Source organism: Lutra lutra, chromosome 17 (genome assembly GCF_902655055.1).
Source record: "Lutra lutra chromosome 17, mLutLut1.2, whole genome shotgun sequence".
In the NCBI taxonomy this organism is placed as follows: domain Eukaryota; kingdom Metazoa; phylum Chordata; class Mammalia; order Carnivora; family Mustelidae; genus Lutra; species Lutra lutra.
Genome location: NC_062294.1, coordinates 2,023,650 through 2,042,426, shown reverse-complemented (window position 1 = coordinate 2,042,426; position 18,777 = coordinate 2,023,650). Strand labels below are relative to the sequence as shown.

Genomic DNA, 18,777 nt, shown 5'->3' with positions numbered 1-18,777 from the left:
CTTGATAAGGTGTTCAGAGCAAACTCACAAAAACACAGTTCTCGCATCATGACCAGGGCAGATTCAACACTTCCAGACACTGAAAAAGGTCATCATTCCCTGAATCTTGAAACCATTTTTAAGGGTTCAAGATTCAGCAATGAAAAGAAATCTCCAGATGTCGTCCTGCACCTGTCCGTGTCCCCAGCCATCCGGATGTGCAGGCGAGCTTGCTCCCCTCGCCCTGGCCCCGTCCCTCTCCCACCCCCAGCTTACGCCCGGCCATACCACTTGCTGCTCACGGCTACTGCCCACCTGTGCTCCACAAGACAGCATAACCGAGCTGAGCTCCGTGGAGGCCTTATTCCCATATCTGCCCCCACACCAGGCAGGTGTCCACACCCGCCTTCATCCAGGTGCTGTTTGGAATGGGAACTCCTAAGCTCCTGCAGAGAACTCTGCCTTCGAGTGCCTTTCCGGTGATATCGTCCAACATCCAACCCAATCCGATATCCCAAACCTAATGCCTCAGGTCCCGTCAGAAAACCCGAAAGCCAGCTGACCATCCAGGAAAGCCAGGACAGCAGTTTCATGTGCGCATACAGAGACTGTTGTGGGTGGAACCGGGTCCTGCTCCAACGCCAAGGCTGACAGCCACGTCAAGTCCCCCCAACTCCACGCTCTGGCCGGATTTAAGAGCTGATTCTGGGCAGCTGTGGAGGAACCAAGGCTGGAGCCAAGGCCATGAGGGCGCCCATGGCATGGAGGGCAGGAGGCAGGCACAGAACTGGCTTTCTGCCTCTGGACTCTGGGCTTTGCAGGACGCAGAGCAGCACCAGCCTGGCTGCAGAGACGAAAAGACAGGAAGGGCTCAGGCTATCAGGACACATGACCACTAGAGCCCCCTAAACCCGTGTCCCCAGAGACGTGTCTTCCTGGGTTGGTGGAACGTGGAACAAGAGGCAAGAGAAGGAGCAAGTCCAAGCGAGCACAGGGGAGGAGGAGCTGGCAGGTCCCGAGCTGCCAGCCTTGCACTGGGGGCCAAGCCCAAGGACAGGGCTCAGGAGGCAACTGCGAGCTGGGCGTGGCGGCTGGGGTAAGGATGAAGCCCAGGCCTCAGGAGGGCAGGGAAAAGCGGGGTGCTGGGCGTGGCCGGGCAGAGGGCTCCCAGAGGCAGGTGGTGGGTCAGACGGCACAGCTGAGCCCCCACGAGCTCTGCAAGTCGTGAGCGGACCAGCTCCCCTGAGGAAGGTCCATGAAGAACCTGCAGCCCGCTGACAGGAGTGCTCCCCGATGTGGGCGAGTCCCCTCAGAACACCAACCACCGCACAGCCCCAAGCTGCCATGGATCATGGTGCGGAGGGAAGCCTCGGACGGGGAAAAACCGGCCACATCCAAGGAAGGAGCACGGCCCGCGTCCCCCACAGAGCCAGCCCTACGTGGAAACCCCGTGCTCCCCCACAGCCACATGAAGGAGGGACATCTCAGGGCGAGCCTGAGTGACAGACCCACTAAGAACAGGAACACGGAGAGAGCAGCAGCTGGCGCGCCCCAGACCCTGGGGGGGTGCCAGCACTGCGGCGGCTCTCAGAGACCCACTTCCGTCTCAGTCCTGGGTCAGACCACGGCCGCCGCCCCCGGTGAGGCATCTGGGAAGGGGCAGCACCTGCTCTGCTTTCAAAGGATACATTTCCAAAGATGTGAAAACCCAAATCTACCAAGACTGTTTTAAAATGAAACTTGAAGGTCCTTTTTATTTCTTTAAAGATTTTATTTAGAGAGAGCAAGCATGAACAGAGGGAGAAGCAGACTCCCCACTGAGCAGGGAGCCCAATGCCGGGCTCGATTCCAGGACCCCACAATCATGACCTGAGCCAAAGGCGGACGCTTGACTGACTGAGCCCCCCAGGCATCCCCTTAAGGTCCTTTTAGGAGCAGTGAACAGTCAACTTTAACCAAAGATGGTCCCCATCATCTCTTACTCTGTCCTTTGATCCCCAGCCCCGGGGTGCTAAGATCGCATGAGACCGCCGCCCAGGGGTGAACCCACCGCTGCTCCCTGCGGGTCGGTGCCGGGCCACAGCTCCTGGGCAGTGTCTGTGTGAACAGATCTTCACAGCCTCACGCTAAGGGGCACTGAGGAAAGACACGTGGGGCTGGGGGGAGTCGGAGCACTCGGGGTGTGTCCCTGGTGACTCTGAAAAGCCAGCGAGCAGAGAACAGGAAATGGGGACTGGAGTGCTCAACGTGGGGCTGGGAGGTCGCCTGGTAGATAGAGCCCCAGAAGGCGGAGCCTGCAGTGGGGCTGCAGCCAGGAGGCCAAGGAAGCCTGTGGAAGCGGCCACACTTCCCAGTGAAGCTGCTGTCCACGTGCCCCTCGGACTGCGGGCCCAGGATCCAGGAAAAAGAACCTCTGGAGCTCCCCAGGCTTGTCCCCAGTGCAGCCAGTTTCTCACACCTAACGCTTCTCCACACCTAACAGAAGACACTACTGTATGTGACGGGCTGAAAATAAGGACAAGACACCCCCGGAGATGGAGGAAAGAGCCCCTCTTAGGAGAGCTGCTGCTCCCAGCGCCGTCGTCCGGGAGGCAACTGAGGGCTGTAGGTCACATTCTCCGCACTCCTGTCGTGGGTGCTCACTCTACGTCTGCCTCTGGAACGAAGGGGGCTGTGGCGGGCAAGAGGTTCACTTACGCTTGGCATAGACGTCTCTACAAGACACGCCCGTGATGTCCAGCTTCCGCAGGTTCTCGCAAACGCCATACTCTGCAACAAGAAACATGTGCTGGAGATCACAGGCCAGAAGTCACGAGGCCACAGAGAGACAGACAGGCTGAGGGCAGGGAGGGAAGGTGCATGCCGAAGCCTTGGCCCTGTCTTCCAAGGCGGAGTCCGTCCCTCTCCGCTGCACCCACACTCACCAGCGAGGCCCTCATCCTGTGTTTAGACCACACTGGACAAAGCAACAATCCACACTATCCCAAGAACCTCCAGAAGCCTAAATGCACAAACCCCAAATCACACGATCCCCAGCTCATGAAGCGTATGGCACAGACTCGGGGGTCTGCGAACAGCACGCTGCCGTGGCAATGAGATCGTCCTTGGTGTCAGGGTCCCACACAGGCCCCCGAACCTGCACTGCGGCTCCCCTTGCCACCGGCTCTATTACACAAAGCCGCGGGCCTGTGAGGGGAAACCTGGGCGAGAGGCCGGATGAAGGCCTGAAGGAGAAGGCTGCACCACATCTCTTCGGCACCAGCCCCCGACCCCAACCAGCGATGACGGAGACACTGGATGCCCTCCCTGCCTCCTCGGCCTCACCTAGCTGACAGCGCCTTCCCGCTTCCTCCTCCCTGTCCCTACTCCACCCCACTTTCCCAAGTCACCCACCTCAGCTTCCCAGCTGAGACCTTGGATCCTTCGGGTCGGGTCCCAGCGAGGGTTTGCAAGGAAAGCACCACACGGAACTCATCACCACGAATCCAGAATTGCCAGGGGGCCAAGTGCTAACAGCGACCAGCCCGCCTGGTACCACCAGCCTCTGCGCGGGCCAGGCACCACGGTAACCGACCTGGCTGGCAGGCCTGAGCACTGCCACTGTCTCGTCCACGCCAGCGAGGAGAACACACGCACAGAGAGGCCCGGGACTTCACAAAGCAGCAGAGCTCGTGGTGCGGGACCCAGAGCAAAGCCCGGATGGGACGCCGCTCAGGGGTGAGCAGAGCGGGGGCGGGAAGCGTGCTCAGCGCCCCTGCTGCCCAAGCCCTCACACACTCCCGACCAGGACTCGGTGCTCATCCGGGGAGCAGGGGCCCAGCCGGGGCCTCGCGCACAGCCACCTCCCATCCCAGGAAGGGCCGCCAACGCTGGGCAAGGCGGGAAGCTCAGGGGTCCGTCTGAACCGTGGATTCACGCAGCGTGGCTAGTAGTGGCCGAGGGCTGTCCCCTCATGATGTCACTCCTGACGGTGCCTACGTGGATGATACCAGCCTGAGCACATCTACGCACTGACGGAGTGCAGCAGTACTGGAGGCAAAGCTCCAGAGGCACAGAGGGAGAAGGTATTTGGGGCAAGGGAGCTACTCGGCAGTCTCTCCCCGCAGGCCTCCCAGGGAGCCGCGCTTTTCCCTAACTCGTCATGAGGTAGGGAGACGTGAAGCTGAAGACTCCTAATATGTAAGTCACGGCCCTGCTCACTGTGAGGCAAAACGATACGAAGCGTTTCACCCTGCTGTCAAGAGCGTGCACTCCCTCCCGCAGGACGATGCAAGCGTAGGGACCGCAGAGGAATACGCCGTCCTGCGCCTGGGGCAGGGACACAGCAACACCCCCGTCCAAGGGGTCCCCAGCATGAGAGACCACAGCTTGTCCCAAGCCCTGCTCCCCCCGCGGACCGGCTGAACGGGCCACTCTCACCCTGGTCCGCAGAGCGCACCGGAAGAGCCGGTCTGCCCCACTCTCACTGAGCAGCACTCTGTTCTCCGTCTGCTCTCTCCACCGCCTGCCGCTGGCTCCGTGCTGCCCGTGGCGGCCAGGTGGCTCCCCCGGAAAACCTGGGCAGGGCCACCACGTGGGCTCCCCATAGCCACTCGCTTTCTCCTGTGCAAACGATGCGCTTCAAACCTGTTACTGCATAACGAGACCGGCGCCCGCCCGGTTTGCTCCCGGGGCTTCTGGACGGACGGCTCCCTTTCCCGGCTCCAGGGGCCGCCCGCGCTGCCCGGAACAGACACGACGGGTGTCCTCCTGCCTCAGTGACGAAGCGGGTGGCTGCAGGGGCAGGGGTCTTCTCCTGTCGTGTGTAGTGCTGCGGGCAAGACACCGTGACTCTCAGTGCCGACGGTCAGATATGGGTCAGAGCCCTGACGACGCACCTGGGCGTGCTCCCGTGGCGGACGGCACCTGAGGCCCATGGCCAGGCCCTTGTGAGGCTCCTGGTGCTCGGGCGCGTCTCTGGGCCCAGGCGGTGAAGACTGGTGACCTGGCTTACGATTTCTGAATCAGACTCCAACTCACACTCCAACCTGACAGGAACGATGCTTCTGAATGGCGGTGAGGGCTGTACCCAGGACTGCCGCCTCATCACAAATTTCTGCACACGGGACGCCTGGTGAAGCGTCTGCCTTTGGCTCAGGCCATGATCCCAGGGTCCCAGCATGGAGCCCGGCATGGGACTCCCTGTTCAGGGAGGAGCCTGCTTCTCCCCCTCCCTTTGCTGCTCCCCCTGCTCCTGCTCTCTCTCTCTCTCAAATAAAGAAAAAAAATAATAAATTTCTGCACATGTGTCAAGAAATGGTATTGCTCATACGGCACAGGAACTAAAGCCGCACAAGCAGATAAGGGAGCCACAAACACCTCCAACAACCAGAAGGAAAGCAAAACTAGGGCGTGGTGCTAACAGACAGAGCGGTCCTTGGTGGATTCTTCTTAATGTTCCCAAAAAGTCAGACTAAATCCACAAATGTCACTCTGACCCAACCGTTCCTATAAGAATTGTCTGCTATTTTCCACCTGACGGGAAAACCTTTTTTGTTTTTAAAGAGGGACTCAGAACAACACCACATCCTCTGATTGTTCTATCCACGTTCCCGTAAGTCATCAAGGGAGCCGGTCCTTAAAATAGCTGGAAGGCACGTGTACTCACCAGCACCGAGTATCCTTCCAGAAAAACAACAAGTGTGAACTTTGCCCTTTGACACAGGTCCTGTCCAGCGGTCCAGCAAGCGGGCATGCCACCGTGCCGCCTACAGGCGCTTCTCAATCCAACGCTGGATTTGGTGTTCCAGGCTGTCGGTTCAGAAAGTTCCCCTGACGGGGCCGTCCGGCCGGCTCACTCAGTGGAGCGTGCCTCCTTAGCTCACCGTCCTGGGCGCAGAGATTACGTAAATAAAAACTTAAAAAAAAAAAGTCCTTGCTAATCTGTTATATAAAGGAGCTTCAGCAATTCTTTTCTGGAAATATTTACTCCAAAGATAGCAAAAACGAAACAAAACAAAAAGCTGGGAAGGAGGAGCACACGTCAGCCAGACTTGCGGGAATTTACAAAACAAAACGGCCGGGCTGTGCAGAAACAGGGATCCAGCTATCATTCTGCTTCCAGATACAGCCCCCAAGAACTGAGAGCGGGGGGCTCAGATACGGCCACGCCCCGGCTCGCAGCAGGACCTCACGAGATCCAAGAGGTGGAAGCAACCTGAGCGCCTGCGGGCGGCTGAGCCAACCACACCCCGTGGTCCATCCTCGGGTGGACTGTTACTCGGCCTAAAAGAGGCAGTAAACTCCGTCATCCGCCGCAGTAGGCATGAACCTTGGGGACATCGTGCTCAGGGAAAAACAAGGGTATGGGGCACCCGGACAATCAGACTCCCAGAGACAGCCGGGACGGCGGCTGCGGGAGGGGGCAGGGGAGCAGGTGTGTGAGGGGACAGAGCCGAGGTGTGCAAGACCAGCGAGCGAGACAGGCGGGCAGGGGTCCGGGCGAACCTACCGCACAGTGGACCCTCAGAGCCCTGTGCTAACAAACGGTCCGAACGGCCACTGTTGCTTGTGTATGTGTTACCATAACAAAAAATTAAATTGCCACTTCAAATATTCCAATCGGAAAATTTCCGAAGAGCTATCTGAAAAACATTTTGCCAGGAGGGAGGAACAGCGTAGTGCTTTGGCAGAGTTGGGTCAACACATTCGCGGCAGCCTCATGTGACCTCACCGCCCGGGGCTGGCAAGCGCCCTCCTCTCTTTCCTGTCCCACGAGCTCAGGGCCACCGGCCGGGCTGGACCAGAAACTCCACAGCCCCACAGCGTGTTCCTGAACATGCGCGACTCCGCTCAGTGTCTGCGGGTGGGAGTGGGCTAGAGGTTTTCTCTCCCTCCCTCCCCGCTGCGGGTGAACCCAGCAGACCCGGCTCTGCTTCCCGAGGCTCCTTCCCCGGAGGAGAAGGTGGAGATTCAGGGACACAGCAGCCGCGGCAGCGGGGCTGGGATGTGCGCACGCGTGGAGCAGAATGTGACTGACAGAGTGAGCGCTGTTCCTCGGGGCCCTGTGTGGTACCGGGAGGCTGCCACGGCGGGGACCTAGTCCCATTCTCCCGGTCACCGCCACTGAGGGGGGCGCCCCGCCACGCCGGACGGGCGTGGCACTAGGACACAACCTGCCGCGAGTCTGTGGGCAGACAAGATCCATCCGGAAGGGGAGGTTCTCCCCAGCACTGCAGGGGGCCGGGTGGCAGGGGGGGTCCATGAGAAGGCTCTCAGGTATGGACAGAGGCTGCAATGCAGGCAGCGATATACCAGGAAATGTGGGGGCGCGGGGGTCCAAGGAGGCCGCTGCCCCACTGGTAAGTCCGAGGCAGGAGGAACGGAGACGGTGAGCCAGACATGGTGCCGGGCAAGCAGGACGGAGCCAGGGAGGAGCGCTGCGGTGTGAGCCAGAGGCCTCCTTCCCACCTGCTGTGCTCTAAGTAAAATTCTGTTTGCACTAAACTCGGGGATAATTATACTCCTTAGTAAAATATGGCTCACACTTTTACTTCTGAGGATGAAAAAGAAGTCAAAGGCAGGGGTGGGGGCTGGTGGCAGAGGGGCCCTCCACCAGGCAGGACGGAGGGGTCTGGCAACCAGGCCCAGGCTTCCAGCACAGCTGTCGGTGCCAGCACCCCAGGACGCCCTCCACCCACAGAGCTCAACCGCTCTACTTAGCTACTACCGGAACTGGATGACATTTTTTTTAAAATAATGTAGGAGATCTAGAAAACACTCTGCAGCCACCTCACCTGAGGAGGCAAGACTGTAAAACTCAGAATCTGGACACGGCCCACAGGTGTCTCCAGATAAACACCGGGAACACTTGGGAGGCAGAACAGTTCCCCAGGACGGCTGAAACCGCCTCTGATCAGCGTGACTCGTTCTCACCGAGTCCGGGCCACGCAAAGATAAACAGTCCCTGTGCCAACAGACACTGTGACAAGCCGCACTCCCGCAGCAAGACGACTCTGACCGCAGTCCAGCTCCCATGACAAGCACCTGCTGGCCAGGGGAGACCCATGCCTACTAAGGCCCCTCTGTCACCCTGAGACACCCACCCTACACATCCACTGTCCCACTGCCCATGTATGAGACCAGGAGAGAAGCCTGTGAGCCTGACTCCACCATCATCTCCCCCTGGACGTGGTCTGGTGTTTCCGACACTTCCCCGCTCCTCCACTAAAACTCCACCCGCCTGGCCGGGTCGGGTGTAGCAGCCTCTCTATCGCCACCGGGTGGACACCGATGGTATCGCTGGCAAAGGGTGCTGACTCCTGTGTTGCAAACCCTGCCCGTCTCCGGAAAGGGCCTTCGTTTTCGAGAGGATACTTGTTCTCTGCAAAGTCCCAAAGACACCCTTGTCTTCACATGCCCTTTCCAGCCAGAAAGACAAACCCAGAGCCTCAGCGCATTACGTAATCCTCTTATAAGCACAGGAAAACAGTGACAATGGCCGTGCCTGGACCTCTAACAACCAATCCATTCTTCTTGGCAAAGCACCACTGTCTGTCCGATTAAATATGGCCGGGAGCGGCGGTGGGGGGATCTTTACTTGATGCTCTCTGCGTACCAGGTTCACTTTCTAGCTTACTTTTTTAGGGCTGACATAAAGGAAGTCTGAAAAATGCCCCCCGTGAGGCACCACTGCCCTTCACCCTTTCCTGCTTTGCTAAGGGAAAGAAAGAGGTTTCTCTATAAACCAGAACAACAGATTCAACATGCATAAGTACAGAGAACTGTAGTCCTTCCAAAGGGCAAAGCAGAAGAAAATGATAAAGGTTTCCCCCTCCAATTCCAGATCCTGCTACAGGCGGGCTGGTTTCCCCTTCCCGTGGTTAAGACCCGTGTCCCTACTGCCTGGACAGCCTGTTCATCCACCTGCCAACCCGCCCTCCCCACGGCCAAAACCAGTGGGCTGAGCAAGGATCCGCTTTAGAGGAATCACAGAAATCCCTAAACCCAAACTTAAAATGCACAACTTGCCCAGTTTACCTCTTCCCAAAAGAACCCTCCAATTTCAGTCGTATTTAACAAAAGCCGCGTTTTTTATTTTTTTGCATCAGCATATCATACAGAATAGAAACGTTTTCTTTTGTTTGCAAAAACAGAATTAAATACTGGTTTTTAATTCCCCATTTCTGTCATAAAAACCATACATTATTAGAAAAAGATTACTCTTTTTTTTTGGAAAAGAATTATTCCTAATTATGATGGAATTTAATCCCACCTTATAACAAATCAAAACATTATATACAAATATTCTGTATTAAAAAAACTTACCATCAAGGGCAGAAATGACCAAGTTATATATTATATATTATGTATTATAATATATAATACTATATAATATATTATGTAGTATAATATATAATACTATATAATATGTAGTATTATATATTATAAATTCAAAACCAGACATCGACAGATACTGAGCTGAATAATATAAAATCCTTGCGTCTGAATATTTAAAGCTCAGTATGGAAGGAGAATATACACATATGAGCATTTCCTTTGTTTCTTAATTTTCTTTTGTTACTGTTTGAATATTCTGATTTAGAACTACAGTCTGAATGTAAACTTCAAAATTCACCGAGTAAATGTGAGGTAGTAATGCAGAAAAGCCTTGTCAGGGTCAAAGGCAAAATAAAATAACGCACTTGGCTTCTACCCTCAGAAGTCTGAGAAATGATGACTTATTTATAGCCCCACACGCAAGTAACTGCAGGCGGCCCACAGCCAAAGGAGTGATGCATCAAAAAAGTGTTTACCCTCACCCTGGCCTGGGCCTGCCCTGGGGGCTGGGCTTGGTTTGGGTTGGTTCCTGTAAGGAGGTAAGTATCACCTAGTCCTCCGCGGTGCTTGCCCCAAAATCAGGAACGCAGACTTGGCAGACTTGGCTGCTCAGTAGCAACCTTTCACCTCCCTAGAGAAATGCCACTAGAAAATATTTAACCCAACAGCTCCGGTATGCAACAGACAAGACAGGCCAAAGTCCTACAAAAATATCTGATTCCTTGCTAGGGCACTGGAAATTGTGAGCTTCTCACCAAACATCATAAATAGAGCTACCTGGTTTTAAGTTTCTAGCTCTACCCCCCACCCTCCAAACTCATCCTGTCGTTTTGGGAACGGCTCTTAAACACACACACATTGTCTGCACCCTGAAAGTCAATCATGGCCCCACATTCTTCAAAGCAGTAAACTCGGGTATGTGCTATTCTTCCCCACGTCCCGTTTTTGTGGCTTATTTTCTGTCCTGGGAAATCCCATTATAACAAGACAGAAAGCAAGCATATAAACATGCAAATTTACTAATTAGTGTCACTCCTCCTCCCAACAAACTAAAACACGGAGCCACCATTATACCCACCAGGGCTGGACCAGACCCGGAGGCTCCACTCCAGGACACGTGAGGAGCCAACTCACCCCTCAACCAGCCTGAGATCCGGCCTCCTACCCACCAAGGCTGGGAGGGCTTTGGTTTTTACCTAAATGGACCTGGGGCTTTGGCCATATCAACTCACCTTAACCAAAAGTCTAGATCAGGAAAGATGAAGTAGGGGAGCTAAGAGAACTAAGACCAGACCCGTCCCATACTTGACGGTTCTCATACAATAATGAGGCTAACCCCATGCGACATCTGTGAATACCAGAGGGGACAGCCCGCCATCCAATTTCTGACACAGATAAGCTGGAAGCTGGAGCTACCAGAACAAACTAGTGAAGCCAAAGACCTAGCAACCAGCTTCATAACTTTCTGACGAAAATCATTACTTAAGCTCAAAACACTAAGTTTGATTAACACTGTAACTTTCTGGGGCACCTGGGTGGCTCAGTGGGTTAAGCCTCTGCCTTCAGCTCAGATCATGATCTCGGGGTCCTGGGATCGAGCCCCACATCAGGCTCTCTGCTCAGCAGGGAGCCTGCTCCCCCCCACCTCCGCCTGCCTCTCTGCCTACTTGTGATCTCCGTCTGTCAAATAAATAAATAAATCTTTAAAAAAAAAAACTGTAACTTTCACGAGAGTCATCTGAAATGAAGTTAACCAGCATATCACTATAGACTTTTAAGGATATGTCCTGAAATATTAAACAGAAATGTATCCAGGTGGAAGAAAACCAACAAATTAGTAAGAAAAACAAACAAACAAACAAAAATAGGGTAGAAAGTGGACAAAAAATAAGGATAAGCAAATAAGAAAAATCCAAACTGCCAGTAATATTTTTTAAATGTGCCCCCTCCCTAGTCATTGAACACATTCGAACTGAAATAATTAAAGATGGGTCATTCAGAGTAGAGAGATTTTGGCAGTTACTGGATTAAATGGGGTCACTTCGGGCAGCTGGACCAGAAATGACAGCTGCTTGGTGATGAGACCGTGCATGCCAAACGTGTGTGTGTCAGCTTTCGTGACTCATCTGGTCATGCTCTCATGTGAGGAGGGTAAGCTTCCCAGCCGCGGTACCTCGGCAGTACCTAGTCAAACTGCAGGGCTCACACCTCCCCTCCGGCCGCCGTGCTTCCGCATGTCCGCTAGCCCCATCCAACAGACAGGGACACTGCTCACTGTTCGCTGAGTACAACAAACACATAAATAAAAATAAGGGCAGGAAAAAGTGTGGTCCCTTCCAATGACGAACCACCACATTGCATTTAGACTGAAACAGACTTACATGCATTCACATGGGAAGAACTTAAAAACACAAGTTCACAAAGGAAAAAAGCAGATGCACAAGATTTACAGCATGATTTATTTCTAAAAATCACACATCACAAAATGTTGTATTTGGGGACGTACACAGGCATATGCACACATGACTAAATTAAACCCATAGACACTGGCTGCTTCTCAGAAGGGCAGGGCTGATGAGAAGATAGAGAGGGGCGCCTGGAGGGCTCAGTCAGTGAAGCGTCTGACTTTGGCTCGGGTCATGATCTGGGGTCCCGGCTCAAAGGCAGTCTGCTCCTCCCTCTAGCCCCACCTCTGCTTGAGCTCGCTCTCACAAGTGCTCGCTCTCATTTAAATAAAGTCTTTAGAAACATAAAAAACCTAAAAGCGTTAAAAATTTAAAAACGTAAAGGAATCAAAGACAAATATAATGCAAGAATGAACATTTACTGGGGGTGACTACAAATACGCCTGTTTCATCATTTTTGTCTTTCTTCCCTTTTTTTAAATTTCTCGAAATGGAAATTTTCCTAGCATGCCTGGCCACCCTGGTGGACAAGATGCCTTGCTTCTAATGTCACAGTGACTCCTACCCCAGGAAAACGGGACTGAGAAGTGCCCCAGCAGGTAAGGACTGCAGTCCTGAATCTGTCCCCCAACTTCCATCTACATCTTCATCAGGGCTTCCTACGCTCCCATTAGCCACTGAGAATTCAGCCTGAAATCCAACCCCAGTGAGTTTTGTTTTGGGTGTTTTGTGGGTTTTTCTGAAATTTTATTTACTTATTTATTTGACAGACAGAGATCACAAGCAGGCAGAGAGGCAGGTGGGGGGGGGGGGGCGGTGCGGGGAAGCAGCAGGGAGTCCTTGATGCGGGGCTCCATCCCAGGACTCTGGGATCATGACCTGAGCCTTAACCCACTGAGCCACCCAGGTGCCCCTGCCAGTGAGTTTAACCCCTACCACACCTTCAAGCCTTGATTACACAAATGTCTCCGTTGAGTCTCTGGTCCTACAGTTGAGCTAGTTGTGTTCCAGCTCCCTGGAGACAAACCCACCAGAAACCAGCACCCAGGTCTGGCTGACCCACCCAGAAACTTCTCAAAGCACAACGACCGCCTGCGACCGGTCTGGGTCTTAGAAGTAAGTGTACAGAAAGCAGACGACAGCGGACAACAAAGCAAAGGGAAAGGTAGAGTTCACAGAGAAATGTCCAAAGAAATGCACGTGCCACGAACGTGACAAAAGGTTAATACTGCTCACCTTCAGAGAAGTCTTACAAATTTTTTTTAAGATTTTATTTATTTATTTGACAGAAATCACAAGTAGGCAGAGAGAGTGGGGGAAGCAGGTTGCCCGCCCAGCAGAGAGCCCCATGCGGGACTTGATGCCAGGACCCTGAGATCACGACCTGAGCCACCCAGGCAGCCCGTTTTACTAATTTCTAACACAAAAAGACCCTGAACAAGACGCATTAACAACACAAAAATAAGGAATCAGAAAATGCAATAAAACGGCCAGGAAGTCTAAAAATAAGGGGGCGAGTGCTTCCCGTGTCCATCTCCTTTCACCCAAGCGGCCCTACAGAAGCAGCACTTCCCAAAAACCCCTGGGAAGAAGGCGAAGCGTGTCCAGCATCTCAAAGCACAGGCGCCGAGCCCGGCCTGCGGAGCAAACCCGACGCCTGAGCACTGCGCCAGGCCGCGGGGACAGGACGGCCGCCCCCTCGCTGCGGGGCCTCCGGACGGACAGGCCGCTCGTGCACCGCCTGCGGACGCACATTCCAACCGCCGGGCAGCTCCCACCGCAGCCGGCCGGGCTCTCGGAGGAAGCGCACGGAGGAGCCGGTCCCCGCCGTCCCCGCGGGACCGCACAGAGCCGCGCGCACAGCCGCCGGCGACGGGGAAGCTGCGCGCTCGGACGTCCGCGCGCGCCGCTCCGGGGCAGAGGGACGCCGCGGAGCCCCCGAGCTCTCTGCGCCCCGGCAGTCCCGGGGCAGTTGACGGCGACGACCGGCGCGCGGAGAAACGCTCGGACCCCACGCGTGCGCTTCCCGAGCGGATGTCCGCGACCGCGGCGGGCTCGGAGCACCTCTACTCCGCACCCGGCGCGGGGCCGCAGGGACACCGGCGCCCACCGGCGCGCACACGCAGGGAGCCCGGAAGGCCGGCGACGCAACCCTTTCCTCCCGGACCTGCCGCACCCCGCGGGGACCCAGCCCCTGGCCCTCCGCAGGCCCCCGCACTCCCGGCCCCGCCGCCCGCAGCCGCCGGCCGCACCCCTCCGCCCCCCTCAGCGCCGCCCCCCGAGGCCCGGGGACCGGCGGCGGCGTCCACGCGCGTCAGCCCGCGGCCGGCCTCCACGCAGTCCCAGCTCCGGGGCGGCCACCGAGTCGCCGTGCGGTCTCCACAGCTGGGGACGCCCCCGTCCCCTCGGAGCCCCTCGGCCCCGAGCGGGTGGACCCGGCTCCGCGGCGCAGCGGGGACTCCGCCTCCCCCGTACCCCGCGCCTCGCGCCGTGGTGGGGGGGGCGGAGTCCCCGCTGCGGCCGGCCGGGACCCTCCCCGCGCCCCCGGTCGTGGGCGCCCCCCCCCCGGGGCCCCCTGGCCGGCGCGCTCACCCTCCCGGCAGCGCCGCCTCCAGATGGTGTCGGTGTGCAGGATGCGCCGGAACTTGGTGCAGACCTGGGCCAGGCTGGGCAGGTCGGTGCCCGGCAGCGACGCGAAGATCTCCACCAGCAGCTCGGGCGGCAGCTCCAGCAGCGAGCAGCGCGGGGGCGGCTGCGGGCCCGCGCCCCGACCGCCCGGCGCCCCCGCCACGGCCGCCGCGCCCGCCTCGATGCGCTCCTCCTCGGGGTCCGTGTCCGGCTCGCTGTCGGCCGCCGCGGTCTCGGCCGGGCCCCGGCGCTGCTGGCGGCGCCGACACCCCCGCGACGGGCCCACACCGCAGAGCCGAGCGCACACCGCCATGCCGGCGCGAGGGACGGCCGCCGCCTGTGCGCACGCGCCGCCGGGGAGCGGAGCCCCGCCTCCGGGAGCGAGGCGGGGCGCGCCGGGCCCGCCCACGAGCCGGGGCCACGCCCCCGCGCCCCGTCGGCCACGCCCACCGCCTCGGGCGGAGCCGACCCGCTCTCTGCGGTCCAGCCGCAGCCTGACGCCTTCGAGTCGCCGGCCGGAGTCCCGCGCCTGGACGCGGCTCGGGGAAGAGTCACCGTCAGCGGCTCCAGCTCGCACGACGGCAGCCCCCTCCCGACCGGCGACGTGCGCGACCGACCACAGCCCCGCCTGCAGCGAACGGGCCGACGCCTCCCCGCTGCGCTCCGGGGTCGCGGCGCCGTGGGCCCGGCCGGCGTGACCCACGCCGCGAGGACAGCCCGAGGAGCCCCGAGGTTGTCCTCCGAGAGCCCCCCCCACGACGGCCCGAGGATCCCACCGGACGTTCTCCCCCCATAACATCCCCAGGACGGCCTGAGGACCCCACCGAGGTCCCCCAGGACCCCCCAGAATGCCCCTGAGGACCCCCTGGAGGTTCGCCCCCGACCCCCGGCACCCCTCCGGAGGATGTCCCGAGAGCGCTAGCACCGCGGCCGCGAGGACTCTACGCAGGGTAGCGCCCGGGCCTGTCCGGGGCAGCGGGGCGGGCTTGTCCAGCGCTCCGGACCTCGTGAAGCCGGAGAGAAGCCCGAAGTCTGCCCGTCGGACTCCTTTCCTCTGCGACCAGACGTGCCCTCGCTTCCACCCGCGCTGCAATGAGCGGGAAATCGGGCTGGTGGACCCAGACACCCGCTCCGGCCTCGTCGCCAGCGGTCTTGGGTGGCCCTGGTGACCTTGCTTACCGCGACCCAGGGCACGTGGGTTCCAGAAGGTGCGGCCCAACTGGAGAGACTGTGTACAGGCGTCTCGTGACCGCGGCTTGCCTTAAATAGCTCACAGCAACAAGAACCTGTCGTTATTACTCGTTTCCAGACAGTCAGGCCCGGCGGTGGGTGTGGTTACAGGAACCGCTCTCCAGCACAGCCCTGAAGCCGGAGGGACACAGCCCTGAAGCCGGAGGGACTGCCCGAGTCTAAAGGGAGGCCTAGAATGCCCAGCCAGCGCCCAGTGTTTTCTGTGCAAGGGTGGCGGTCTTGCTAATAAGAAAATTAATGACCTTGCCGGTTCCCACAAATTCCTCAGTAGGCAGGACCGCCTCCATAGGGAGATCTCAAGGTGGGGAGGAAATCCAGTAATCAGGGAAGCACATCTTCTAAGAAAAATACAAAACTGGGGCGCCCGGGTGGCTCAGTGGTGATAAAGCCTCTGCCTTCCGCTCACGTCATGATCCCAAGGTCCTGGGACCGAGCCCCACATGGGGCTCCCTGCTCTGCGGGGAGCCTGCTTCCTCCTCTCTCTCTCTGCCTGCCTCTCTGCCTACTTGTGATCTCTGTCTGTCAAATAAATAAATAAAATCTTTTTAAAAATGACAAAACAGTATGTCTTAGATAAATCTTGACCTGCTTGGGTCCACACAATTGAAAGCCAACACCTACCTGACCTCTCTGCACCTAGCCCGCTTTTCAGTCCGGCCTCCCCACCGGCTTCACAGCGCTCTTGCTGGTAGTAACACAGACCCAAAAGCAGACTCATTGTGGCACTTACCTATTTAAAGGTATTTAATGGCCCCACTGACTCCTTATCACGTCACATATCATTGCCCAGTCTGCCGTCCAGGCCTAACCCCACACCCATCTCTCCAGGGAAGCCATCTGATAATTCAAGGTCGTCAGCCAAGTCACGTCTCCTCTACCAGGAAGACCCATCTCCTGACCCTGTGCCACTAGAAAGCCAACCCTCCTCCTCCTTGTCCCCAGATGGCATTTCCTAGGAAGGATGTTCTCTTTTTCACATTATTTTATTATAAACACTTGCTGCCTTTTATACCAATCTCCCTAGATGTCTCCATTGTCACGGGATAGATATGCTAACACACACCAAGCCGTCAAGGAGCGTTTACTAAATGCTGAGAAAAAACAAAAACAAAACAAAACAAACCTGGCTTAAAAGACTAAAAAGTGAGAAACATGAACCAAACAGCTTTAGAGAAGCCTGGTGGGACAGTGTTATAACCCAGGCTCAGAAGGATTTCAGCGGGCAGAAACGCGTGAACTCACGTGATAAACTTTTGCAGCATGCCCCACTAGCCTGCCTGTGTGCTCTGTTCTGCGTAGATCTACGCATTCTAAAAGATAATGCTTGCCCCTATTACATTTTTGTTTGGTTTAGTTTCTAATTCTGTCCACCCCCCAGCAGGCAGTTTTCTCCCAGAGGAGCTTAGAGTAGTATCCTTGTACAGAGTAATCTGGTTAAATTTTCATCAGAAGAATCGTTAAACTATTTTTTTTTAAAGATTCTATTTATTCATGAGAGAGAGAACGCACGCGAAAGCACAAGCAGGGAGAGGGGCAGAGGGAGAGGGAGAAGCAGCAGGCTCCCCAGGTGAGCAGGGAGCTGGTCCCAGGGCTCTCTACCCCAGGACCCTGGCATCACAATCACAACCTGAGCTAAAGGCAGATGCTTAACCAACTGAGCCACCCAGGCGCCCCAAATGGTTAAACTATTCTGTTTATGGTTTGGATTATGCAACTACACAGGTAGGCAGACCTATTTGAATCTATACATCCTTGAGAGCAGGACTAACAGAAGGCCATGTACAATAACCCACTCCAAGACGTGGAAGGATTGAATTCGTGCTAACCAGATAGAAACGTAGCTGTGGGAGCGCGGGTAACCCCTAGGCAGGAAGGAACCCAAGGGGAAAGGTCTTGGGTAGCAGATAATTATTACACACCCAACCCCAAAAGCTTTGTGTGTCCTGAACACTTTTATAGTCCCTTCTGTATAACGTATCCCATACTAAGAACACTTAAGGACAATGAGGTTAAAGCAAAAGGAGAAAAAAAACTAGATAAAAGTAACCATTTAACACTAGATGGGATTATAATAATGAACTCTTTGTTATGGAAAAGTGATCGTGGCTAAGGAGATCAGCAGATTACACTGCAGGCTATTTCTCAGTGGGTTCCCCAGAAGTCCCAGAAACTAGTGTTTCCTAGACCTGAGTAAACTGTTAACTTTACCCACTGTGGGTCTCACAACCCAGATGGGAAGAGTGACATCCTACCCACTGCTCAGAAGAGACAGCCGAGGTAATGGAAAGAAAGGAAAATGTTCAAAAGCCAAACAAGAGGGCCACAGACTCTCAAGAGATGCTTCCCGTAACAGTCCATATATGGGCAAAAGCTGGACTGACAGCAGTCCTGGAGGGTCTGCTTAGAATTAAGCTGCAACGAAAACCTGGGCAATGCCAAGCCAGCTGTTCACACTCATTTCGGGAACAGTACCAGGCTGTGTGGGTGACTGGTGACGGCTTTCCTGCCTGCGACTGCCTGCGGGTTTCTGATGGTCCATCAGACCCAGCTTCGCTGGAGAGGACGGGCTGCCCAAGGTGCCTCTCCCAGCTGTGGACAGGGCCTGCGAGGACCCAGCACCCAGAGAAGACGCTGCTCTGACCGGCCATCCACGAGGGGCCGCCTCACAATCCTCCTGACCAAATCCTTTCTGAGAATAGCCCCTGCCCCCCCCATCTTGAGCAATACTTGTTTGTGTACTTGTTCTAAGGAGCAGCTGACACAGGATTGATAGGACAGAGGGCCAATAGTTGCCTAGACGTCCCCAAGGCTGGACTATCTCTTCCAATCAGAGGGAGGAGAGGTGGGACGGGCCAGGCAGGCCAGGGAAGCTGAACAGCTTCTTGGTTGGACTTGTCTTCCATGTCGTGTGTGGCAAAAATAATGTCGGTACCTGCGGGTAATGTTTCGTGCCTCATTTAACAGATTTGTAGAAATAGCTAGACATCACGATTTACAGCCATGGTAGGTCACTAAGGCTGGAGGCAGCGCGTTCAGTTTTCAGGTTACCTTATTTTGTCCACAATTATGGTCATTTCCTATTATGGAAAAGGGAAGAGGGTCGAGTTATTTTAAAACTGACACCATCTGGCTTTCTAGAATAATAGTCTGGTAGTTTAAAGGCACCATGAGATTCCTGGAGAAAACATTTAATAAA

At 56.0% G+C, this 18,777-nt stretch overlaps 1 protein-coding gene across 3 annotated transcripts in view; it reads right to left on the bottom strand.

The window, feature by feature from the left end:
* FBXO31 (F-box protein 31) overlaps positions 1-14,683 on the bottom strand; it is a 37,599-nt gene extending 22,916 nt beyond the window's left edge. For 2 of the 3 annotated variants that reach the window (XM_047712280.1, XM_047712281.1), the window contains exons 1-2: positions 14,295-14,683; positions 2,677-2,748 (exon numbers count right to left, since the gene is read on the bottom strand). In XM_047712280.1, the coding sequence (XP_047568236.1) occupies positions 2,677-2,748; positions 14,295-14,643 (421 nt within the window). In that variant the 5' untranslated portion in view covers positions 14,644-14,683. The remainder of the gene's footprint in view (positions 1-2,676; positions 2,749-14,294) is intronic. The other variant, XM_047712282.1, reaches the window with a different exon arrangement.
* Between the last annotated feature and the right edge of the window lie 4,094 nt (positions 14,684-18,777).